The sequence below is a fragment of the Macrobrachium rosenbergii genome, chromosome 4, assembly GCF_040412425.1.
Source record: "Macrobrachium rosenbergii isolate ZJJX-2024 chromosome 4, ASM4041242v1, whole genome shotgun sequence".
Taxonomy (NCBI): domain Eukaryota; kingdom Metazoa; phylum Arthropoda; class Malacostraca; order Decapoda; family Palaemonidae; genus Macrobrachium; species Macrobrachium rosenbergii.
The window spans coordinates 46,774,099-46,801,734 of NC_089744.1; the positions used below are offsets into that span (position 1 = coordinate 46,774,099).

Consider the following 27,636-nt stretch of genomic DNA (forward strand, 5'->3'; position numbering starts at 1 on the left):
ACATAATGGTACCATGTTTCAAGGGAAAATGGAAAATCTTGGGGATGTCCAGGAGTTAAAAAAATTTCAAATTTATATATGATGGACTGCTTAAAGAGCTAGAATCTATAGCTGATTAGAATCATACAGCAAAACGTTGGCTTGAGAACCCCATCAAACCAATATTCCTCATCGTGCTAACTGTCCGGGAAGAGAGAAAGAAGGTGAGTGGGCACTCCATCTTCTAGCAGAGAAGCTCATGATGCCATACTTCTTCGCAGTTGGCCATATACATTATGCTAGATATGGCTTAGTTTACCTTAGGTATATGGAGAAGTTTGATAGCCAATCATCAGAGATTCCTCAAAGGGCAACATGTTCAGTGATATCAAGCTGGTATTTGGAATGGGATATGGACAGACATGATGATAGAGACTACATTTCTGCGCTTTGGACATGGTCCTGGTGGTTCAACTGGAATTACCCTAAACCAAGCAGCAGTGAAACGTTGGGCATTGAGTTTGCACATCTGTCACAGACTTATGACAGATGTTGCAGACCTGGGAAAAGAGGAGCCAATATCTAAAGACAAACACAAGGAAGATATAGCTTCCAGAATAAGGTCTGATGATAAGGACACACAAAAAATAAGAGAGAAACTTCAACAGTGCATTGACCCTTTTAATATAAATGACAGTTCTACTGATGATACACTTGTGAATATTGTAACTGGAGGGGTCTATAGAGAGAAGGTCAATGCAGATGAAGCTGTCAACAATGGAACAAAACAAATGAAAGAGTTTGAGATAGGTTGGCCTGACACCTTCCACAAGAGTACACCATGCCAAGTTAAAGAATAGCAGCCACTACCAAGAAGCATTTAAAACAAGTGCAGGCTGGACATATTGATACAGGTCTTATCTTTTAAAGAGCTATGGCTTTAGCAACAGGTTGGGACATTTCTGTGAAAAAGGTGTTGAAGTATGAACTGGCCCCTATTCAATTATCCATATTTAAGGAAGAGAATGGTCTGCCTCGACTCAGGACTGCCAAAGCAAAGGCCATTTTGAAGAAGAATCTCTAAGTTGAAGTATTATCAAGAATATCTGATAAGCTAAATGCCATTGTGCTTGATGGCTGTGCTATCCTTTGGGTGATTCACTAGTCAGTAAATGGGCAAATTAAGGACTTTGTTAATGAGTTCATGGCTTATATACTTGCTAGGATGTCTCAGTGTGTCCATGTGCATTTGGTGTTTGACAGATATAGAGATTATAGTATCAAAGATGGAACTCGCTCTTCCCAATCCAGCAAAGTAACAACACATCAACATAAGCTCTCATTGGATACTCCACTGCCACCTCAATCAGTTACACTGACCATGCCTAAGAACAAGGAGCAACTTATAGGTATTATCTGTACAGAACTTGCCAAAAGTCCAACAGAATCCTACCCCATCATATCAGGAAAAGATCCTATTCCAATTGAAGTAAAGGATAGGTCTCTTCATGAATGTCTTGATCTTACCACTACCCATGAAGAGGCATATGTCATAATTCCCAAACAGGTGATGAATCTTGCAACAAAGGGATGCAGGTCTATCAAAGTGGTTTGTGATGACACTGCTGTCTTTGTGTTACTACTTCACTTCTACCATGAAGAGAAATTAACCCTTTAACGCCGACTGGACGTATTTTACGTTGACAAAAGTTGTCTGTCGGGTGCCAAGTGGACGTAAAATACGTCGACTACAAAAAGTTTTTTTAAATATTAGTGGAAAAATACTTATAGGCCTCGTTTGTGAAAAATTTTAAATCACGCGCCTTGAGGGATGCTGGGAGTTCACGGATAGCGCTGTTGTTTTGTTTATAAGCGTGACCCAGCTGCGCATGCGCGAATTTCTTTCTTATCCCAAAAACAAAACATCAGCTAACTCTGCTGAAAATCTCAGAAATTTTTTAGTCACTTTGTCGTAATTTTTGCATCATTTTCTATTAGCCTTTACATAAAGTTTTATATATGAAAATGTGTGCAATTTCATGTAGAATACAACAAAAAATAACTCATGGTTGTAGCTTTTATCAATTTTGACATATTTTCATATAAATCATGATGTGCCAAAATTTCAACCTTCAGTCAACTTTGACTCGACCGAAATGGTCGAAAAATGCAATTGTATGCTAAAACTCTTACATTCTATTAATATTCAATCATTTACCTTCATTTTGCAACAAACGAAAAGTCTCTAGCACAATATTTCGATTTATGGTGAATTTTTGAAGAAACTTTCCTTATGTCTGTGCTAACTCTGCTGAAAATCTCAGAAATTCTTTAGTCACTTCGTCGTAATTTTTGCACTGTTTTGTATTAGCTGTTACATAAAGTTTTATATATGAAAATGTGTGCAATTTCATGTAGAATACAACAAAACATAACTCATGTTTGTAGCTTTTATCAGTTTTGAAATATTTTCATATAAATCATGATAAGTGCCAAAATTTCAACCTTTGGTCAACTTTGACTCGACAGAAATGGTTGAAAAATGCAATTGTAAGCTAAAACTCTTACATTCTAGTAATATTCAATCAATTACCTTCATTTTGCAACAAACAGGAAGTCTCTAGCGCAATATTTCAATTTATGGTGAATTTTTGAAAACAACTTTTTTTTATGTCTGCTCGTTACGAATTCATGCATCATTTTGTGATAATATTTTCTCTGTGTTGCTTTGATTGTTTTACAATTTGTTATATACCAAAATCATTGCAATTTAGTGTACAATACAATGAAAAAAATAGCTCATTAGCTTTAACTGTTTTGCTCACAGCGCGATTTGTATACAATTATATATGAAAATTTTTTTCGCGCTGTCATATATTCCAATATTTATATATGATAATGATATTTTTTTTCATTTCTGATGGTTGCATACTAAACTTCAGGCAATGACAAAAAAGGAACCAAAAACGAACTCTTATCTTAAAAACTAAGCGTGCTGTGATTTATTGAAAAAAACTTTCTTTCCGCTTCGGCGCTAACTCCCAAACCATACCGGCATAAGGCAGACACTTTTGTAAACAGAGGCTTGGCGTTTAAGGGTTAACATCACTGGTCCAGATGGAAGCAACCAGTCCTAGCCAAGCATCTGTAGATACTAGAGAAACCAGTAAAAAGCATAGTGACATCATACCATATTTGGTTTCAGCACATGCTGTGACAGGTTGTGATACTGTTGGAGAGTATTAGGTATTGGCAAGGCAAAAGTGATCAAGGTCTTGCAGTCTGGCCACAAATCAACTTGCATCGGTAACCCAGACTCAGATATTAGAGAAGTTATCAAGGAGGCAACTGCATTCATTGCAGCTTGTTATAGTGTAAAGCACACTCCAGAAGAAATGATGAGTGATATTTGGTTTCAGGTTTGGCGGTCAAAAACTGGGGAAAAAAAAAAATTGTGTGTACAGCCAAAATTGATGTCTTTGCCTCCTATACCAGAGGCCTTTGAGGAGAATATGAAGAAAGCACATTTTCAGGCATGTATATGGAAAGCAGCTCTTGACACAGAACCACTGACTATGGATGTTTATAACCATGGATGGGCAAAAGACGATCACTTCATATGTCTCCAGCCAGTCATTATTTCAAAATGTATGGAAATAGCTCCACCAGAATTCCTGAAGTTAATCCAATGTTCTTTTGTTTCTGAACAACCTTGCTCTACATTAAGATGCAGTTGTACTTCATCACAGCTAAGTCGTTCTGTGTTTTGTAAATGTGGTGGGAAGGACAATAACTGTCTGAATCCAAGAACTGTGACTCCTGACAAGGGCGATGACGAGATACAAGATGGGGATGACAATGATTAGTTTGAAGTTTTGATAGGTACAGATCACCAATACCAGTATATTTATTGTATATTTTACAACTACTTTGTTGTTTTTCTGAATTTGTCATTGTACACCTATGAACATTTCTTGCTATTCAATATTCAAGAGAATACAATTTGTCATCTTTCTAAACTATATGTTATTACATAGTTTAAAGTTTATATCGGTACAGTTGTTGTAACCACACTGTAATCCTGTCTTGTGATGGAATTCTGTTAAGTAGCCCTTAACCACCAATTTCATTTTACAGTTCATACAAATCCTATCACTGGATGACTGCATAAACATCTACTCCGAACTGCAAGGCAGCTTGATTACGTGGTTTCAGTGAATTTGAAAAACTGATGGATACCATTCCCTTTCTTATTTAGATTCAGTAAACAATACAACTAGCTTGGAGTTCTAAAAAAGACTGTCCTTGAAAATGTACATTTAATTCACTGACCACTAAGGTTACATTTGTTATGAACTAGAGGCATTTTGTCATCTGTTGTCAATGAATCTTGATATTTAAGAGTAAATGTCTGTGACGGTGGCCATCTTGTTTTTATATAACAATGCCTGTCACTAAGAACTGATGAAATTATTTTCACCCATCTCTAAAACTCTGAACTAAATGCAACTACCATCTGTCTTCAAGGAATTTGGAAATTTTAAGAGCTTTTATGAGTCAATATGAATGTTGGTGGCCATCTTGAATTTTCAAACATTAATTTTCATTGGAAATTAATGTAATATGATTGGCTGACCTCTATGACCCGTAAAACTATGATTTAGGTGACAACGGACTTCAATATTTCAATTATTCTAGAAATCTTTAGTAATTTCTCAAATCAGGATGTCTAAAGGCAGCCATCTTGAATTTTTAAATTTCCCCAAAAGTGCCAGAGTGACACCCGCCAAATTCTTCATTTGGAACATCCAAAGAGTCCAAATCCACTCCAAATAACTATGCACCATGTTTTGCATGCCCCAACTAAAAATCACCCAGACTAATAGCAATCTCTGTTATAAATCTGTTGAATGACAATGCTATCTCTCACTTTAACCTTTAGGAATATTTTAAAATGCAGGTAAAAATAAACATCACTAGACAGGTTTTTAGTGAGAAAGAAACAGTTAGTCTCAGGGGAAAATGCAATAGAAAGAGATAGAAAAGAGGAATAACCCAAGAAACACAGTTGCCTGCTGTTTTTATGGAGGGAATTCTCCTTCAAAACTACTACATCTCTCCTTCTCTTCACTTTCCACATTTCACATACCCCATTAACTCTCCCAATTCCATGTAAAGTAAGAACTAATTTGAATCTGTCAATCTATGTTAATTTTTGTTAAATTTCTGCAAGTTGGGCTTGTTAAATCTGAGTTATATGATTTTATCTGTTGTATATTTGGAGGTCTGAAATGGATTAACCCAATTCTCATTATTTCTCATGAAAACAATGAGTTTGGTTAAAGGACAGCATTCTAGAACAGATTAAGTCTTTAGGCATGACTGTACCATATTTTTTGACATTGCTTTTACAGTTAGACAAAATTATTAAAGTTCATGCACACAAAATTGATGAATTTTGGCCTTAGGGTGCAACCCTCAATAAATTACAACGTTCCATGATATGCTGGTTATCAAATCACCTAACAAAAATGGCATCTTATTCATAAACTAACCAAACTGCCAAGTTCGAGCAACTGAAGATTATCACCTTTCTGAATACAACATGTAGCACCTAAGATGTTCCCTGTAGGGGATGGTGCCCCTTAGCAGAAACCCCTCAGCCATAAAAATTATTTGTTACCTACTACTTTTATACTCTGTTTCCCCAGGATTCCTTACAGTCAACTATCACCTCTCATTAATGAACAAATCCTCCAGGTAATCCACATGATTTTCTTGATGTATTTTACATAAGGTGCCACAGGGCATTGTTATGTAAATTAAAATATTGTGAATGGTTATTAAAATATAAACCAAGACTAAAGTGACTTACAGGCAGTCCCCGGTTATCGGTGGAGTTCCATTTCTGGGGGTGTGATGATAACCAAAATTGCTGCTAACCGAAAATTGGCAATTTCGGGGCTTTTTCGGCGATTTTTGGGGGTTATTGGCGCCTAAAAGTGCCGATTTTCAGTTATTGGCGCCTCTGTTAGGTATGTATCAGCGCCAATACCCAATTATCAGAGCTGATAAGAGGAAATCGGCGATTTTCAGCGCCGAAAATTGCCGATTTTCGTCGCTAGACAAGCCCCATAAAACCGGATCGCTGTTACATGAGCCCACCGTTAACCGGGACTGCCCGTATAAACACCAAATTCTTTAGTTTATTTTTAAAACACACCTTAATAATTGCTTTTAACCTGAAAAACTTACTGCATGAGAACTTTGAAGTATTTCCTTTATGACCTCTTTTGAATCTCTCTTTAACGGGCATGATATTATTATAAATCCAGCGAAGGTCAGGTCACATTCCAATTTTTCACGTGATGTTTCACGAACCTGAAAAAAATAAAATTTTTTAATAATGGAAATGTGAATATGTGGATCACAGGATGTTAACAGAGCCAGAGAGGAAATACAGACTACAGTAATATCAACGTGGAAAATATAGCAAGTCGACAGTGAAAATGGCCATGAACAAGTTGCCTGTGAATAAAACCTGCACCAACTGAGCTGCAAGGGTAACTGGATAATATCAAATGTGTTCTGCGATAGGGAACTTAGTTATATGATTAGTGAAGCAAAGACAGGATTTAAAGAAAAATTTATTGAAAAACAAATATGTCAATATGATGTAGGAAGAGAATGGAAATATTTTGTCAGTTTTGTAAAGGTGACAGAAAAGAGACTTGACACAGAAGTGTAGATATGAAAAGATTTTGGGTATGCTCTATATGGAGAGATTTCTCAAAAGAACAGACACTAAGGAGGAAATTCTGAAGACAAAAGAAAATGTAAATTTTTGGAGAATGTGCTAAGAAAGGCAAGTTTGGACTGTATATTAAAGCTGAGGGAAAGAGGCCAGAAAAAGGACACAGAAAAATATTTAGATGGAATAAGAAAGTTAATAATGGAGAGAAAACACTGCAAAACTAAATAGAAAGAAACAAAATTTTTTATAAGTCCAAGCCTGTACAGGGCACATTAATGGAGGAGATCATAACATTTGATCTACATCATAAATGCAATAATTTTTATATATATAAAAACTTCTTAAAACAATGCCTGTATGTAAAGGTTCCACTATAATTAGGTAGAGAAAAAAGTTACTTACTTCTGCATGAGATAATTTTCCAAGCTCCTTTCTGCCCAGAGCCAAAACACGAGCCCCACGTCGAGACAACTCTAAGTATATACTGTCGTAGTTCGGCGGAAGAGATGAAAACTATGGGGAGTAAAAATTAATTTCTATCTTAATACAATGTTACCCTCAATAATGAAATGAATGACCACTTAGAATAACCTGACCTCTTAACATCTACAACCGCTTGTTAATGTCAATTTTCCCATGGAGTAACTTCCTGTGCATGAATGTTATGGTGATACTTTATCCACTGCAAAATTCAACAGTTTTCACTCATTGTCACTGATAACGATATCACATACAAATCAGAAAATTTCCTCCTTTGTTTCAACGGATATTCTTACATATGAAAAAAACCTCACCTCTTTTGATATCCTTACCAACTTGTCAGGTAATTTAAGACACAACATATCGTGTACTCTGGCTAACTGTACTTTAATCCCCAATTTTATTTTCATAATTAAATAAATGTTTTAATAATACGTTATAGAGTGTGAGAGGAAACATACAGCTTTCAAAATGCTGTAGGTGTATACTATATTAAAAAATGTGGCAAAATCCATAAAAGAAGGAAATCACATGCAATTTTTACTCATAAGATGAACTTTGCACCTAAATACTCTCAAACAGAAATAAAATTGTCATATACCATTGGCCTTAATGTCTCTGGTGCTCCTTTAACTGTGGCTAAATATAATACATCAGCTGAACCAGACTGGGTGTACCCTGTTATTACGGACATTCTTTTTAGCTGCGATGAGAAATGAAAACGATGAAAAATTTTCATGCCTGGAGCCTTGCCTTTCCTTGGAACAACTGCTTCACCTAAAAGAAATAAAGATATACAGTACTGTATTGACAACATTCCATGAGATAGAAGCTACTGGGCTACAGTGGCACCTCAACTTAACGGACCTCAACTTGGCCAGATTTTAATGGACTCGACTCAGTCTGATAAAAATAAGAAAAAATAAGAAAAATATTTTGTACTTTCTCTGTGCCTGTGAGGGTGGAGGGTGAATGAATGAACAAAAGCACTCATGTTGACTGATGCTTTCCTGGCAGTGCCTGTGAGGGTGGATAGTGAACAAACACGCACACACATGACCAATGCTTTCCCTTTTGTGCATATGTAAGGAAACAATACGCACTTACTGTAGGCCCAAATTCTCTCTCTCTCTCTTACATTATTTTTACTGGCATTACTTAATACAGTACTCTACTGTACTTACAATATGTTAATGTAGTGTTACACATCTTTCAGTGTGTGTGTGCGTGTGTACAGGGTACAGGCTGTCCCGGGGTTACAATGGTCTCAGTTTATGGTGTTCCAACTTTACGGCATTTGGCTCATGGGGCTGTTAACCTAATTTTTTGGCAATATAGCAGATTTACAGCACCGTTACCCAGTTCATAGTGCCATAACCCAGTTTTACAGCGCTTGTGACACCATAAGCACTATTGATTCCCATTATAATTATGATGTTCCGGTTTATGGCGATTTTTGGCTTAAAGCGTATCCTCGGGAACGGAACCCCACTGTAAACTGGGGACTGCCTATACACACAAGTATGCATCACTCTCAATATTATGTTACGAAGCATTTGGGGTAATTAAGTTTAAAAAGAAACAAAGTTTGTTTTATTGATATTGTATGGGTTTTATAAATAGTTCTTTACACATCTTGTAAGCATAAGTAGGTACTGTACAGGTATGTTCACAGTGTTAGAAGCAATTAATTTTGCAGATACTCTATATCTCTGAATTTGAATGATATGTAATTAAATACTTTAAATTGAATAAGTACAAAATACTGCTTGGCATAGGCTATTAGATGCTTTATATGGAATTGCACTAGACTATAAGCTATGAGAGTTAGCCCTGGGATACCCTATTGTGTAGGTCTTTGTTACTATGTGGATTTTGTTCCTTTACAGAAGGGGGCAGACCTCCAAGCTGTCTGTTTAGTTGAGGTGACACTTTATTTTAATAAATAACACAGAAAAGAAGTTTTAAAATTTTACCTAACCATCTCATGAAAATGCATTTGGGAAAGGGGCTTTAAAGTTGCAAAATTTTTTAACTTTTAGGGAAACCTAGATGAAAGTTTTCTCCTGAAGGGTTTGGAACGTAGGGGGGTGGTGAGCCTGTCAAATTACTTGAAAACTATGTCAAATTACTTGACATTGCTGACTGCAAGGGTAGATGTTGCCACTCATGGTCACATCAATTTCTCCCTTTCTTAGTTCTCTCTCTCTCTCTCACCAAAGGGTAGAATGTGAAAAATTGATTGATAGATAAATACATACTTGGTTCAGCCCTTCTCTCTCTCTCTTAATGAAATTAAAAGAATTTTTATGCACATCAAATATTTATGTATGTTTATTTGTTTTATGTTAATAAATGATATACTAATTTTCAAATAATATTAATGTAAACAGCAAAATATCAGTTCATTAAAGAAAAGTTCAATATAAATTCTTTTACCTCATCTATTTCCAATCTTTTCCTGAACACTTTAGAGAGAGGGGGGAGGGTGTATGTGGCAAATATGTCAAATAACTTGACAGTAAAGGTAGAAAAATATTGCCAATGGGTGGTCTCTCTCTCTCTCAGGAAAAAGATACTGCTAATTTGAGCCTCTTTAACCAACTGGTATTAACACATATGCACACTATTTGTGTGTGCATGTGTTCATAGTGTTTTAAAAATGTGTAGTAAAGGTAATACATCTTTGGAAGACAAAAAACAAAAATATAAATTTTTTTGCTGTCAGTCACGTGTATAGGGTGTGACCAGCAAGTAGTAAAGAGAAATGGATTAACATTCCTCAGGAGATTAAAGAGATAAACTCTCTCTTTCTTGCCTGTGCCAGCTGAATATAAGTCGTAGTGGTGACTCTCTGTTTTGGCTGGAAGGGTTAGAAGTACGTATGTGTATATTTGTAAGGGTACTAATGTTTACGATGACTTGGAAATAATATAATTTAAAAGATTAATACAGCAATAGGATAAAAATTTAATTTATTTTTGATATACAATGATAATTCAAGTATACATTTGGTATTTGATCTTTCAAGATAGGCAGTTATAAGCATTTTTATGGGGGTGTTAACTATTTGCAGATTTTAACTATTTGTGGAGGGTTGTTGCATGCATCCCCTGTGAATCCACATATATACAAAATATATGTAATATATATAAATACTATATATACATACATATATATATATATATATATATATATATATATATATATATATATATATATATATATATATATATATATATATATATATATATATATATATATATATATCATATTCATTTTCATGACTAAATGCACTTTTTTATGATAAAACTATTAAAATACTCAGATATAAGCATTTTTAGAGTTTTTATTTGTGTTTAAACTATCAAAATAGGCAATTCTAAGTGTTTTTTTTTGAGGGTTTTAAGTATTCGCAGATTTTAGCTATTCGTTTAATCCTGAAGGGTTTGGAACATAGGGGGGTGGTGAACCTGTCAAATTACTTGAAAACTATGTCAAATTACTTGACACTGCTGACTGCAAGGATAGATGTTGCCACTCCATGGTCAAATCAACTTCTCCCTTTCTTAGTTTCTTCTCTCTCTCTCTCACCAAAGGGTAGAATGTGAAAAAATGGATTGATAGATAGATAAATACATACTTGGTTCAGCCCTCTCTCTCTCTCTCTCTCTCTCTCTTAATGAAATTAGAGAATTTTTATGCACATCAAATATTTATGTGTTCATTTGTTTTGTGTTAATGATTTACTAATTTTCGAATAATATTAATGTAAACAGCAAAATATCAATTCATTAAAGAAAAGTTCAATATAAATTCTTTTACCTCATCTATTTCCAAATCTTTTCCAGAACACTTTGGAGAGAGGGGGAGGGTGTATGTGGCAAATATGTCAAATAACTTGACAGTAAAGGTAGAAAAATGTTGCCACTGGCTGGTCTCTCTCTCTCTCTCTCAAGAAAAGATACTGCTAATTTGAGCCTCTTTAACCAATTGGTATTAATACATATGCACACTATTTGTGTGTGTGTGTGTGTGTGTGTGTGTGTTCATAGTGTTTTAAAAATGTGTAGTAAAGGTAATACATCTCTGGAAGACAAAAAACAAAAATATAAAATTTTTTGTTGTCAATCACGTGTATAGGGTGTGACCAGCAGGTAGTAAAGAGAAATGGGTTAACATTCCTCAGGAGATTAAAGAGATAAACTCTCTCTCTCTTGCCCGTGCCAGCTGAATATAAGTCGTAGTGGTGAGACACTGTTTTGGCTGGAAGGGTTAGAAGTACGTATGTGCATATTTTTAAGGGTACTAATGTTTACGATGACTTGGAAGTTATATTGAAATAATTTAAAAGATTAATACAGTAATAGGATAATAATTTATTTTTTATATACAATGATACTTTAAGTATACATTTGGTATTTGAACTTTCAAGATAGGCAGTTATAAGCATTTTTATGGGGGGGGTGTTAACTATTTGCAGATTTTACTATTCGTGAAGGGTTGTCGCATGCATCCCCTGCAAATCCATGGATGTATGTATGTATGTATGTATGTATGCATATATATATATATATATATATATATATATATATATATATATATATATATATATATATATATATATATATATATATATATATATATATATATATATATATATATATACTATACTAGATATAAATAATATATTTCATATATATAAATGTTAGTATATATATAGTTCAAACAACAAACCGATATACATATACATATATGATGTTTGTAGAAAAATATATTATATATATTATTATATATGGCGTTCTTATGCTTATTTAAAAGCATTTACAGTAGAACCTGCTGCTCCTGTTGAAAAACTGCCATATTATAGAAATTAATAAAATAATGGATTTCAATAAATTACTAAATGTTGAGTAAATTTTTAAGAAAAATTTCGGAGTTCAAACAGCAAACTGTGAGTTCGAATCCGATTTCGATGAATCATTTGATGTTTGTAGAAAAAGAGTTTCAGTAATTCATTTGCTGTATTAATAATTGGCGTTGTTGGTGGCTTTTTTCAATTTTATCATTATTTAAAAGCAGTTTTAAAGCCACACATTCTGTAGTGCCTATAGGTTACTTGAAAAACAAGCCTATGGCTTATCGGTATATCATTAAAATTAATCATAGGCCAACTTTTTTATACAGTCTTCTTCTTCGTTTTTATCTTTTATACCCATTTTTATATGGGTAAGCACGTGCCTTCTTAGAAGGACTTTGTGAGGGTAGGCCATAACCTCGACCGGCTGCCCTGCCTGACATTTTTCTTAATTTTATGATAACCGAAACCCCAGCTACTTTCTCCCAGCAGCACGAGGAGAACTTATAAATACAGTTCGAGGCGTGTGAGGTGTCTGTTATGTTTTTAGAAGATGTTAATATGGCTTTGTTTTTCAATGTTATCATTATTAACAACATTTTTTCATGTGTACTTGATTTACAGTACATTCTGGTAGTGCCTACGGATAGGCAAAGTTTTAGCCTCTGACTATGGCTCGGTATTATCATCGGTACAGGCTTCTATGAAGCCTGTGGTCAGCCATCGGCCAACTTTTTTTTTTTTTTTTTTTTTATACAGTATGCATTTAAAAATGTAAAAAGTACTTTGATACAGTAAGTTATTCAACTCTGAACCTATTTAATTGTAATTTGTGTAAAGTTTTGTATAAAAAGACAAGGTTGGGGTAATGACTGGTGGTCAGGAATGGATTAATCCATTTTCAGTTATTTCTTATGGGAGAAATTAACTCAGAATTCGACAAAATCGAATCTCGACACTTCTTCTGGAACGATCTTAGTGTCAAGAATTAGGTTCTACAAGGTATATATATATATATATATATATATATATATATATATATATATATATATATATATATATATATATATATATATATATATACATATACATATATATATATACATACATATTACATACATATATATAAACTTTCACATTACATATTTATATACACACATACATGTATATACATATATCTTAAGTAGGAAAGATGGGTTGTCTGAGAACATTGTTAATTACCTTTTACATGACATTCACACTGCTTCAAGTTCCTCTGGTTGCCACGAAATCAGGATTATAGGTATAACAGGATTCCCCCCATCCTGGTTACACTCCTGAAATTCTAGTCTTCCATAATTGTGCCCCAGACCTTCACTAAGGCACATAAGGGATTGGAATCTCTTCTTATGGGAGTTTAAACTAACACTGACTCTGATAAGAGACCACCTGTTGACCCATGTTCATGTAAAAGAAAAGAACTCAAGCCTGATTTTTGCCCGGTCAAAAAACTTCCTCAGAATCATATGACCTGAGGGAAAAACCCTCTGCTTTGCTAAAAAAAAAAAAAATCCTATGATGACTAAAAACCTCTTAGAAGCAATCAGTGGTGACAGACGTCGCAAAAAAAAAAAAAAAAAAAGTTAAAACTGTTTCTCCGAAGGAAAAACTGAAAAGTGAGAAGTGAGAACATCTTCAACCCCAATATTAAACATCTAAAAATTTTGGCGCAATCGAGTTTTCTGTACATCGCATAATGCTGTATGAACTCTTAGCCAGGGGCCATGAAACTCTCAGCTGCAGCCAATGAAACTTTCAGCTACAGTCCAGTGGTGGGCTGTGTTTTTAGCACCTATAGCGGTGCCAGGCGCACGATCATGGCTAACTTTAACCTTAAATAAAATAAAAAACTACTGAGGCTAGAGGGCCACAATTTGTTATGTTTGATGATTGGAGGGTGGATGATCAACATACCAATTTGTAGCCCTTCAGCCTCAGTAGTTTTTAAGATATAAGGGCGGGCAGAAAAAGTGTGGATGGACAAACAAAGCCATCTCAATAGTTTCCTTTTACAGAAAACTAAAACCTGCACTGGGACTAGTACTTCTCCCATGCTACCTCCAGACTTGGAAACAGACCCCTAGAATAAGAGGCAGTTCTCTTTCTCCAAAGTTCTCCTTTGGAGGGGTGGTAGAGCTTTCAACTGGCATGCTGTTGGCCCAGCATTCGACTCTCCGAGCCGCCAATGAAGAATTACAGGAATTTATTTCTGGTGATAGAAATTCATTTCTCGTCATAATGTGGTTCGGATTCCACAATAAGCTGTAGATCCCGTTGCTAGGTAACCAGTTGGTTCTTAGCTACGTAAAAATAAGTCTAATCCTTCGGGCCAGCCCTAGGAGAGCTGTAACCAGCTCAGTGGTCTGGTTAAACTAAGATATACTTAACTTCCAATATATGGAGGCAAGAAAGCAAAGAAATCTTGGAAGAGGCTTCCTTTTCATGAGCTGCACTAAAGCCTTGAACGTTAAGTAAAGTATACCTTAGTTTAACCAGACCACTGAGCTGACTAACAGCTCTCCTAGGGCTGGCCCAAAGGATTTGATATATTTTACGTGGCTAAGAACCAATTGGTTACCTAGCAATGGGACCTACAGCTTATTGTGGAATCCGAACCACATTACAAAGAGAAATGAATTTCTATCACCAGAACTAAATTTCTCTAATTCTTAATTGGCTGGTCGGAGAATCGAACGCGGGCCCAGCAGAGTGCTAGCCGAGAACAATACCACCCCATCTAATGAGGAACTCAAGCCCTGAACATACAAAAGACAAACTTAATGAAATACAGCTTAAATGAAGGTTCTATTTCCACAAAATAATATACTAACTTCTCCTTACACAAAGCCATTAACCTCTTCAAAAAAAGAAATTGTGGCCATTTATTCACTAGTTCTATGTATATCAAACACCTGCTTCATCAATCAACAGAAGCCCAAGCAACATGCCCTCCTGCCAGAGAAACTGCAGGAGAGTAGGGTTAACTACCAAAAATACGCCAGAGAGACTAAGGGAAACGCTACAATGCTTGATGGAGGAAGAGCAGCAATCTTCAAAAGGAAGACACTGATTTGGTTGAAAGCCTATCAGCTCAACAAAAAGACCTAAATTCTGATCAGGGAAATCTCAAGATAACGAGAAAGTTTCTGAAACTACTAATGGACGAAATGAGAACGCTTTGTCAAAATTCTCTATAGGCAGCTTGCAGGCAACAGGCGCACAGGTGATAGACTCGTAAGCAATAGGTGCCCAGGGGAAAAGCATGCCGATAGTAGGAGCACAGCTGACAGATGTGCAAGCAACAGGCAGACAGACAACAGGTGTGCAAGCATCATGCACACAGGTTAGTTAGTTAGTTAGTTATAAATGATTTGTTTAAGCAGACCTCTGAACTTAATAGGCACACAAGCAGCAGAGATGTATGGAAATAGGATTATCATATTTGTAAACACAGTATGGGGGCAGCAGTGCTAGTCAGATTTCCAACCCTGCCTCTCTGATACCTGTCAGGTGTGGATTTGTAGTCTCTTATGGTCTGTACGTTTATCAGTACAGTACTGTCCCTTGAGAGTATATTGTGATGTTTAGCCAGATGAGTTTTGAAAGCCACTCCTACCTTGACACCAGCCTGTGGGTGGATCTGTAGTCTCAAACGGTTGTGTATGTTTGTCAGTACTGTCTCTGTAGTATATATATATGTGAATTCTAATGCTATGTATCAGGCCTTCGTCAATGGCTTGAAAATAAAGTCGAAACCAGTCAGGACCTACACCCCGTCTCTTATTTTTCACCTGTAGTAATGTGTGATAAATGAATCACATGCTAAAGGGATTATAATCATCATATGCGAGCAAGCTTGTGTGCACAGGTGACTGGCACGCAAGTGATAGGCACACAGGCAATAAGCACAGCACAGAGATAGGAACGCAGCATTGTGGCAAAATACACAAAATCATGCTAGGTGCTGGTGAATGATGCATCAAAACTGCAAGGTGCACCATTGCCTTGGCTGACAAAAGCCAGGATAAACAGGAAAGCCAAAAACAGTCTAGGCTTCTCCCTAAACACTAACTGATACTTAATCTATTATATTAATTTCCTTGGCTGCCTTTCTGCATGTGTTTTGTGTGTGTGTCTCCCCTCCCCTTATATAATATTAATTTCCCTGGCTGCCTTTCTGTATACATGTCCCTCCATCCCCTTCCCCTCCCCCATCCCTATCCAGAAATTTTCAACATTAAGTGACCCAATGGTATATACTAAAGGATTTTTGGCTGCCTTACTGTGAATGTGTACCTCCCCTCCCCTTCCCTGCTGCCTCCCAACCCCCTACCCCTTCCCTCCCCCTCCCCTTCCCTCTCCCCTTCCCCCTCCTCCTTTCCTATCCCTGTCCAGAAATTTTCAACATTAAAGTAATCCAATAGCATATAATTAAGGATTTTTGGCTGAGCTTTGTTATTTTCATTTTGAAATGGACTCAGCAGGTAATTCTAGAACAACAGCAGGCACTACTGGTGATGGTCCAGAACCACCAATGGCATCAGCATTGGTTCAAAACCCATCAACAGCTGCTCCTGCACCTACGCCAAGATATGATCAGTTGTTTGTATATGAATGGAAGGCAAACGGGGCTGGTGCCGTCCGAAGACTTTTGCAGACTATTATTAGTAGGGTTAGCTTACCTGTGGGTATGGTATGGGAAGGGAATTGTATGGATATGGGTATGGTATGCACATGGGTATGGGAATGGTATGGTATGGGTATGGGTATGGAATGGATATGGTAAGGTTATAGGTATGGGTATGGTAAAGATATGGGTATAGGTATGGGTATGATAAGGATATGGGTATAGGTATGGGTATGAAAAGGATATGGGTATAGGTATGGTTATGGTAAGGATATGGGTATCAATACGGTTATGGGTATAGGTATGGGTATGGTACAGATATGGGTATAGGTATGGGTATGGTAAGGATATGGGTATCGATACGGTTATGGGTATAGGTATGGGTATGGTACAGATGTGGGTATCAGTATGGGTATGGTACAAGTATGGGTATGGTACAGGTATGGGTATGGGTATAGGTATGGGTATAAGTATGGTAAGGTTATGGGTATGGGTATGGTACTGATATGGGAACTGGCAAATGCAAGTGATAGCGAGTATCTGCTAGTACAGTACTTGCCTTAAACCACAAATGATCCTTAGTTATAGAGATTCAAGGGAAACTCCTAAAAGCAAAAGGTAACTTTCCTCGAGGAGGCGGCTTTAGTCAATGCTTACTACTTGGTGGAAGCAGCTAAGACTCACTAAGCTGATAGAAAACAATAAAATTAAAAGAGGGAAAAATGTTGGGCAGCTCCTCTTAGTCTTTTCCAAGCAATCTTATCAAAGAACTGAAAAGATAATAAAATAATAATACTATCCAGCAAAATTTATGCCAACTGAACATAAAAAATGACTCCACCCTATCAAATCTGATGCTCTGAATCAATGGGAAGCTCGAAGTAACAGATCAAAGAGTAGCAGCAGAAGACCTAACCAGTTACTAAAAAGGGAAGAATACAAAACTTGCATCCCTTTAACAAAAGTCTTACAAGACCTATCCTCTTTAGTTGTTCCTACAATCTAACAAGCTCTCTCCGCTCACGATCAGTTTTGCATAATTTTGTTAAACTATGATTCACATTGGTTATTCAGTCATAACCCTTCCCTCAGCATTAAACATATCCCAAGGTTCAATAAAATTGAAATAATGCCTATTACGGCAACTCTTACCTTACAGGTACTTGCTGAATAAATATTCAAAATAAAATAAAAACATCCAAAAACTAGGCAACAGAAAACTGAGTACATTTAACAATCTGTCGGCCTCCTATTGCAACTGGCGACTGAAGTAGATCAACCAGCTAGGAGTGTTTGTACTATCAGTTCCCTGGTGGGAGGTGGGGGAAGTAGAAGGATAGAAAACAGATATGCATTGAAAACTGAGTACTGTATTCTTATTTTTCCTTTCAACCTGTTGAACTATCACTGGTGAAGAAGTAAAACCTATATAATGGAGAAGTAAGGTTCATTTCAAAAATTACTTTAGTCTACATTTCATAAACTAATAATATGGAAAACATGAAACTAGCAAAATTTTGAAACAAAAATTTAAACTGAGGTGAGAAGTAAATAAATGAAAACTCCGAATCCCATCTGTTACAATGACAAGAAAACTTTACTTCAAAAAATACAAATGGTATGCTCATTACTGTACTCTAAAGTACAGGCACAGGAATTAAATGGAAGTAAATCAGCAAAGTACAAGTGTCCTTAAAAAGAAATGGTGACAAAACAAGAGGTACTGCTAATAAAAATACCTCAAAACAGAAGAAAAAACATTTATATGTACTGCAAATAAAAATACCTCACAACAGAAGAAAAAACATTTATATATCATAAATAAAATCAGTACAGCAAACCTTGTATTTTGTACCTAGATACCATAAAACAAGTCTGATAATTACTACATCAATAGCCAATCCAGTTAATGGTATACTGAAATTACTATATAACCTGACAAGAGTAAGTGCAATAGCCTTATTAAATTAACCTCATAGCTAAAATCATGAACTAACCTTTGGTTAGGTTCCATTCGATTGCAGCTAATGTAGCCTTCTCTTGCGGATCACCAACTAAACCATCATCTAAATGGACTAGTGAGTGACAAGATGCTATAACCTGTAATATAATAAAGAGGAAATGTGATAATCTAGTAGAAATCACAATATTGAACCTAACAAAGTTTTTCAAAATAGCATTTAATCATTCAGTAAGTGAAAAATTACAAATATAAAATCATATAAAATAATTAAACTGTTCAACAGTAACAACAAATATAAAATCATATAAAATAATTAAACTGTTCAACAGTAACAAAGAGCTTTTCCACAGAAATTCTATAAGGTTTAATAAAAGTACCCTCGAGTTCTTTTTTATTAGCATGATCACATGTAAAAGGTCTAATCTCTTAAAAAGCATAAAATAATTAAATAGTAACTTACTCCTCCATTCTTTAGAATGTACACTCTTCCCTAACAATAAATAAATTAACACAACATATAAAAATCATTAATATTAATAATACATGAAGAATATGAAAGGAATAATTAAAGTGAAGTAACTTAACTTTCTCACTTATTGCAGTACTGAAAAAGTGACAATGACCACTTCATAACTCATCAAGTTATATACTTTATCAATTATCAAAACTGCTTCTATTTGCAGCAGCAAAGGCCAGGGACCTGGAAAGCCTTTGTATCCTTACCAGTACTTTAGTACTGTAGTGATGACTGGCATGGGAAATCAGAGCCGTCTCCAAAATCAACAAAAAACTAAAAATGGAGAGGATCAAAACACTCCACTTGAAAGATGAACAAAAGAATGACAGATATAAAATTCTGATAGAATTAGGCATAGCTGAAGGATATAATTCACAGCCATACGAAAACATTACAATAATCAGAACTCTGTGAAGTTTTAGTATTGTATGTCTCTCTGTTCCCTATAAGTCTGAACAAGAACCAGTAAAAAAAAAAAAAAGACAAAATCTATGAAGTAGAGTGAATAGTTCATAAGTTTCCATCTGCTCAATAAATGACTAAAGGATATAAAATCATGATGAAAATTGTTGGGCAACACTATTACTGCACCATACAGTATACTGTTCATCTCCATTTGCTTTTTGTATCCATGCTTGTCCATTTTTTCTAGATAAGGCAATACTTTTTATTGTAAAAATGTTTGGCAGTGCATTAAATTTTTTATTATTTTGAAAGAGGAAAAAATGGCAATTTTCATTGTTCCACACTCTCCATGAAATAATGCTAAATATCAGAAGCCCTTCTATGAGAGAGAGAGAGAGAGAGAGAGAGAGAGAGAGAGAGACAGAGAGAGAGAGAGAGAGAGAGAGAGAGAGAGAGAGAGAGAGAGAGAGAGAAACTGCATACAATTATGTTTTATATATATTTATATATATATATATATATATATATATATATATATATATATATATATATATATACACAGTATATATATATGTATATGTATATGTATATGTAGATATATATATCAATATAGATATATATATATATATATATATATATATATATATATATATATATATATATATATATATATATATATATATATATATATATATATATATATATATATATAAGGGATTTTGACAGAGGAAAAATCTATTTCTGAGGAAGGTCGTGTCACCCGGTGAAATTCCATTACAGCACGAATTTCTAGGTATAACCTTGCTAGATATACCAGAGAAAAAGAGCTTTCAGGAAAGCTGGGGTTACTACCCCAGTCGAGCGTCTTCTAGGAAGACGTCGGTATAAGAAGGGGTGAGTGAATAACCACTACCACGGAAAACTACTCGAAAGATCTCTCCTTATCAAAATCCCCGGAACAGAGCGGTGAGCCGTTACAGCCCCCACACCAAACACCCGCCAGGACGGCGACACCAGCGCCACCTACCTCATTCCATGCTAGCACCAACCCCAGACCTGGCATGTGCAAGAGGGAGGGGAGAGTACTAGGTAATTCAGGGAGGGTCACCGGGTGACACGGGACCTTCCTCAGAAATAGATTTTTCCTCTGTCAAAATCCCTTTTCTGAGTCCAGTCCCGTGTCAGCCGGTGAAATCGTGATAGAGAATCATGCCAAGGCTGCAACTACTAGGAAAAAGAAATGGAGGGATAATCTGAAGAAAAGGCAAAAGTTTTACCAGAATAATTTTAATTAAGCAATCTCTTCCGTGTAGCAAGAACACTAAGACTAAGGCATATTAAATCTAAGGCACATTAAAGAACTTAATACTATGAAACATGGGCAGGTTCCCGGCACGACGGAGAAAAAGCCCCAAAAAAACCTTAAAATTACTTAAAGTAAAGTGAAACATGAAAAGCGCACAAAATAACTGCAAATATAACCTTAATACTATACCCGTAAACTTTAGGCTAAACACGTAAGAGACAAAAGCAATCAACATTAATATATACATTCATCTGGGGTACATGGAGCCAAATAAAAACTGTCCAGTACCCCACAAGAGAAACAATCATGGCATTTCAGATTACGCTTTTTCCATCAACAGTTACAAGAAACAACAATATGAGGAGCCAGGCAGTGAGGTATAATCAACCAGGAGAATAAGCAGAAAAGTAAATGAGGCAGGCGGGCGGGGGAAAGGAAAGGACAAGGATATGATTAATTAAGGTGGGAGATGACACTTCCCACAGCTATGGTAGAAAATTTCAGGGCTTCGAAGCGTTTTTTTAAATAGTGGCGTTTAAACACTAGAGGTGATTTCCAACCCGTAAATTTAGATAACTCCGAAAAGTCCATATTATGAAAGTAATTAATGGAAGTGGCAACTGCTCGAATATCATGAACCTTGGGGATTGAATCTGGGTTGGCCTGTTTAATGAAATATAAAATTTGTTGTCTTATAGCATTTAGCGAAAGAGTACCACCTTTCTCCCTGATAAAAAGAGGACCCGACTTACTCTGTGGAGTTCTTAAAGGTAAGATTTAAGTGTATAGACTGGACATAAAGACTGGTCTTGAGGAAGGGGCACCACCTTCCAAGGAGACCACCTGTCCTGTGGGTCTTCGTTCTTAGCTAAAAATCTAGGGTCAGGGGAAAGGAGGACTTCTCCAGATGGGAGGAAGTTCACATAATTATCACCTCTAGTGAGAGCCGATAGCTCTGAGATTCTAGCACCTGAAGCCAAGCTAATCAAGAATAAAGTCTTCCTTAACAGATCCTGATAAGAGCAATGAAAGTTATCCATCTCTGATGCTAACTTAAGGACGTCATTGAGAAACCACGTAACAGACTGTGGGCGTGATACTGGTCTCAGACGAGCGCATGCTCTGGGGATAGATGAAAAGTAGGAATCTGTGAGGTCGATTTTTAAAGCCGTAAAGAAATACTTTCTTTAACGCTGACTTGATTGTGGTAATAGTAATGGAGCTAGGCCTTTCTCAAACAATGATCTAAAGAAGGAAACCCTAAATTAGCTGTCATGATTTTGGCTTCAGATGCTTTTAGGAAGGAGGCTAATTTTTTGACTGCTGAATCATATTGTCTAATAGTAGAATCTCTTTTATCTGATTCTAAAAACAGAGTGTTGACAGGGTCAATGTTCGCTCCTTTTGAGCTGCGAATTTTATAAAGTCCATAAAACTAGGGCATTCTGAATTCTTGAGGAAGCTGACACAGTCTTGGTTTGTACTGTCTGAGTCAGAATGGGCTTGGGGATCATGAGACTCCGTAATCCCAGTTCCTGAAGAAGAGGGAACCAATTGCTCTTCGGCCAATAGGGGAGCTACTAGGGCTAATTGACCTTTGAATGTCCTGAGTTTGTGTAAAACTTTCAGCAGTAAGTTTATTGGGGGAAAAGATAAATCTTCTCCCAATTGTTCCAATCTACTGTCATTGCGTCTATGGCTAACGCCTGAGGGTCCAGGTTGGGAGCCACATAACAGGGAGTTTGAAGTTGCTCTCCGTTGCGAACAGATCCACTTGGAGGCCCGGAACCCGCGGCAAATCCATTTGAAAGATTCCACGTCCAGGGACCACTCCGTCTCCAACGGAGCATTCCTGGACAGGGAATCCGCCACCACGTTCCGCACCCCGCTAGGTGGGTGGCTGACAGGTGCCAGCCGTGCTTGTTCGCCAGGGAGAAGATAGCCACCATTACTTGGTTTACTCGGCCTGATTTGGAGCCGCCCCTGTTGATGCAATGAACTACCACTGCGCTGTCCAATACCAACCTGATATGAATCCGGTTGGGGGCGGATTTTCTTCAGAGTTAGAAAGACCGCCATAGCTTCCAGGGTGTTTATATGGAACTGCTGAAACATTGTGGACCACGTTCCTTGTACTTTTGTTTTGGTGAATATCCCCCAGCCGCTTAAGGAGGCGTCTGTGTGAACTACTAGTGCCGGAGGGGGAAATTGAAGCGGAACTGTATTGGACAAGCCTTTGACCGAGGCCCACGGTCGCAATCTTGTCTTTAAGATTTGAGGGATAGAGGAGACCTTGTCTCTGAGCTTGACATTGGCTCGACTCCGCCACACTCTGTTTATGTCTTTTAATTTCGCTTTTAATAGCAGGTTTGTCACTGAGGCAAACTGAAGAGATCCAAGGACCCTTTCTTGGGACCGGCGGGATGCTGATGGATTTTTGAGGAATCTCCTGGTGAGAGATGCTATCTCTTTCCTCTTGGGAGGCGGAAGGGACAGCGTGTGAGATGACAGATCCCATTGGAGACCCAACCACTGAAACCGGGACTCCGAGTCAGGCGGGACTCTCTCTGTTCAGTTGGAAACCCAGCGACTCCAGGAAACTGATGACTATGGACGTGGCTTTCTGACACCGGAACTGTTGGTGCCCAAATTATCCAATCGTCCAAATATGCTGCTAGGGATATCCCTTGAGACCGGAGTTGCTGTACTACCGTGTCCGCCAGCTTTGTGAATATCCTGGGCGCAATGTTCAGACCGAATGGCATGACCCTGAAGGAGTAGGCTTGATTCCCGAGTCTGAAACCGAGGAACTGAGAGAAGTTCCGCGCAACTGGGACGTGATAATAAGCGTCTGAAAGATCGATAGAGGTGGTGACGGCTCCACGCCTGGAAGTAGAGTCCGTACCTGAGCTACCGTAAGCATGCGAAACTTGTCGCATTTTATGTAGAGATTTAGACGCGACAGATCCAGGATCACTCTTTGCTGATCGGAGTCTTTTTGGGAACAGTGAATAACCTGCCTTGAAACTTTAGGGTGCCTTACTTTCTTTATTGCTCGTTTGTTGAGCAATTCTATCACATAATCCTTTAGGATTGGTGTAGGTGGCTGGTAAAACCTGGTTAGAGGAGGAGGGTTTTGATCCAGCTCCATCCTAGGCCTTTGGACACAATGCTGTGTGCCCAAGGGCTGAAGGTCCATTGGTCCCTGAACCAAAACAGGCGACCGCCTACCTGTGTTCTCTCAGTGGGAGGGAGCGGGTTTATTCCCCTACCACGTCCAGGTCTTCCCCTTGGGGTGGTATTGGGCTTTCCTCTATGAGGGTTTTGCCCCTTCCTCCCCTTGCAACCCTGTTAAGGCCGTGAAAATAACCACGGCCTTCATATGGGGTTGTATGCGGTGAGGCCACATATGAGGTGCAGCTGGTTGGACCAGCACGTACTGTTGGGGTGAGCCTTTGAAGTGGAAGGCTGTGCCACTGCCGAGACCGGGACGGCTTGGACTACCGCCTGGTGGTGAGGCCTCTTATGCCTCCCTGAAGCGTTTACCTCCTCTCGATTGGGGGCGGCCGATTCTGGGGTCTTACGCTTGTAGGCTGAAATACCCCAGCGAGAACGAAGACTTTGGTTGGCCCGTGTAGCCTCGGCCATAACGTTTGTGACCTCCTCTTCCGGGAAGAGGTTAGGTCCCCAGATCGAGCTTTTCACGAGCTTGTTGGGCTCGTGGACGGATAGTTGCATCGCAAAGATGAACTTCCTACATTCCAGTCTGGCCATGATGAATTCAGATAAGTCAGACTGGAAACCTGCCAGCAAGGACTTCGCCAAAACCTGAAAGAAGGGCTCGTCCGAGCAGGAGACGGCAGTAGCTTCAGTAAGGCATACGGAGTTCAAGGACCGGGCTAATCTTAACCCGGCATCAAACTCCGCTTTCAAAAGAGCTTCCGGCAGCTTGGGGAGCTGCTCGCTAAAGTGCGTGGAGGCGCAGAAGGGGTCCAGCTTCCCGACCGTGAAAGTGGACGGGCGTCTGTCCAGAACTCGTTACTTCCTGGGAATACCAGGAAGTAGGGTCTGTCTCCCTTAGCTGAGGTACCGGAATGCCCTCAAAGCACGCTCGGGCCGTAGCCAGAGCGACTTTGTCCAAGCAAGGAGTGGGAAGGTTGTCTCCCAGGGTGAACATGGTGAAGTTCCCTTGAAAGGAGTCAACCGTGTTATCTGCCTGCCACTCCGTCAGAGTGCGCAGGAGAGCCGACTGAGCTTGGTCCCTAGGGACGATGACAGTCTCCCTAGGAACCTTGTCTGACCTAATCCAGGCTTCCTCCGTGAGTCTCACGAAGCCTGGGTAAGGGGGCAGGAGATCGGGGGAAGAACTCCAATTCCTCCAACCGTCTCGTGCCAAGACCATCAAGAGTCAGTTTGCCATCATGTTGGATGGCCCGAGAGCTAAACGCCAAGGGTTTCCGACATCGAAGGCGGGAGGTCCGCAGTGTCGGGATAACATACTGTGGTTCGGCTGGGGGTGGGTGAGCCATTCCCGCCAGTATGTTATCATGACTGGCCAGCTTCTCCGAAATTTCACTGAATCTCGAATCCAGGTCCTCCAGAAACGTTTATAAAGTTGGTTAGCAAAGGCCTCTGCATCGAAAGCAGGTTGGCGAGGAGGGCTTGGTTTTGCAGCCCTCTTTACTCGCGCCTTTGCTGGAGGAACCAGACTTGCTCCCGGAGGCTACAGGTCCTGAGACCTTAGCCTTCGACGGGGGGAAGGGCAATGCCTTCTTGGAAGACGAGGACTTGAAGCCCTTCGCCTTCCATGAAGTCTTCAACTTCAACTTGGGGATAGCAGATGGAGCTCTATCACCCAAGGAGGAAGACTTCACAAAGCCTGAAAAGGAAGAAACAGATGAAGCAGGGAGTCAAATAAGGGGGCCCGCCCCAACAACCTCACCTACCTCACCACTTACCACCTGGTCCTGCTCTACAGCCATTGGTTCTAGGTCCAGATTAATGGCGGCAACATCCTCCGAGACCTCAGCGTGAGGATATCCGCTTAGGGTGGCTGGGTCTCATCCCGGATCTGCTGGATGATAGGGGTGGCCAGATCTTCAGGCACTGCTGCCGCCACCGTGCGCCGAGGGCAGAGTAAGTCCCTCAACCTGGCGTCGAGGACGTAGGGGCTTCCCCGACGGAACGTTCCTTCCAAACCCAGCCACCCAGGCCCGGAGGGATTCCAAGGCAGACTTCTTGGAAGTTTAGATCGCCTGTAAGAAAACCAACAATTAGCTAAGGAACGAAAAACCCTTCCGGGAACCTCACAGACAATGTATAATATACAATATGAGGAGCATAAGCAAGAGTAATGTAAAGACTGTCACTTACCAACTCATCCTGGACAGTTGTGCAGAGAGCAAAGCAAACCTCACAACCATCAGGGTGCCAAACAATCAGGTCATCCAGGCGGACCGCACAACCAGCGTGGGTCCGACAAACTACGTGACCGTAAGGTTGTTGGAGGAGGCGGTGCACCCGGCTCCTCACAGCTTATAACAGTCTGTAAGTAGAACGCGTACATGAACCTCCCACCCTAAGCAAACTAAAGCTGGCGAGGCCGGAAATTCAACTGCAACCGAATACTCCGGCGGAGAAGAACTCCCTATCATAAACTGGGCCAAAAAGCTCTAAATTACACAGAGTGGAAGGTAGGATTCCAGACCCCGGAGTACTCCGGGAAATGAATGGGAGAGAGACCAGGAACTGACCATAAGGGCTGGTATAGGACCGGACTCACGAATTTATATATATAATGAAGGAGAGTACTCCTGTAGATAACAGACTTATCTAAAAAAAAAAAAAACAATAACAAGTGATGGTAAGAACTGAAGAGGACGGAGGATCCGTTCCCTATATGAAAAACCTTATTTTTACTTCCCCGCCAGAGAACGAGACGGGTAAAATGCTCATATGTTCATAACATAGGGTGAAGCAATATATATATACCGTGTCAACGTAAACCGACGAGGAGATGGACAGTGACTTCGAACACGTTCGAGTAAACAAACCACCAACCCCCAATACAGCGATGCTAGGAACAATATGGGAGGGAGCGAATCCCTCAACCAACAAGAGAAGTCCTGAACTCCGGAGAAAACGCCATCTAGCGTCACCGCACGAGTAGAGCAAGGCTGAGAGGAGGAGGGGGGAGGGGAAGGTAGGAGGAGTAGGCTACCAGGAAGGAACAGGAGACGGGGAGAAGCTCACCCGCTCAACTGCACCTACCTCCCAGACCATGAATCTTGGAGGGCAATATGACTGGAAGCAACCAACCCGAAGCCCGACTCCTACCTAGGCGAAGCCTAATATGGACCTAACCTTAGTATAGGCTAGGACGAGGAGTGTAAAAGGGAAGGGGGAAGCAACTGGGAGAGAAATTTTGAGCCGAGAACCAGCCGGGATCGAGAATGGCAGGCAAGGGGGCGACTAGCCTAGAGGAAACACATCCTAAGAACTCGATTCCCCCCAATTGGAGGAAGAGAACCAAGGGGCTCACTCTGCCCACCGAAAAACGATCCCGGAGGAAAACAGCAACAAAACTCCCTCAACCTGAGCTCCCCACCCAGGGCAAAGGGAAGGAAGCTAACAAGCCTACTCCACCAGATAACCAACACTCATAAAAACTAAAATGTGCTCAACAGAGAGCGTAGCCTACCACGGGGA

At 38.9% G+C, this 27,636-nt stretch overlaps 1 protein-coding gene across 1 annotated transcript in view; it reads right to left on the minus strand.

The window, feature by feature from the left end:
• Positions 1-27,636, minus strand: part of LOC136833926 (endoplasmic reticulum transmembrane helix translocase) — a 250,579-nt gene that overhangs the window by 75,314 nt on the left and 147,629 nt on the right. The window contains exons 11-14 of the mRNA XM_067096210.1: positions 18,735-18,837; positions 7,815-7,990; positions 7,136-7,246; positions 6,235-6,360 (exon numbers count right to left, since the gene is read on the minus strand). Of these exons, the coding sequence (XP_066952311.1) occupies positions 6,235-6,360; positions 7,136-7,246; positions 7,815-7,990; positions 18,735-18,837 (516 nt within the window). The remainder of the gene's footprint in view (positions 1-6,234; positions 6,361-7,135; positions 7,247-7,814; positions 7,991-18,734; positions 18,838-27,636) is intronic.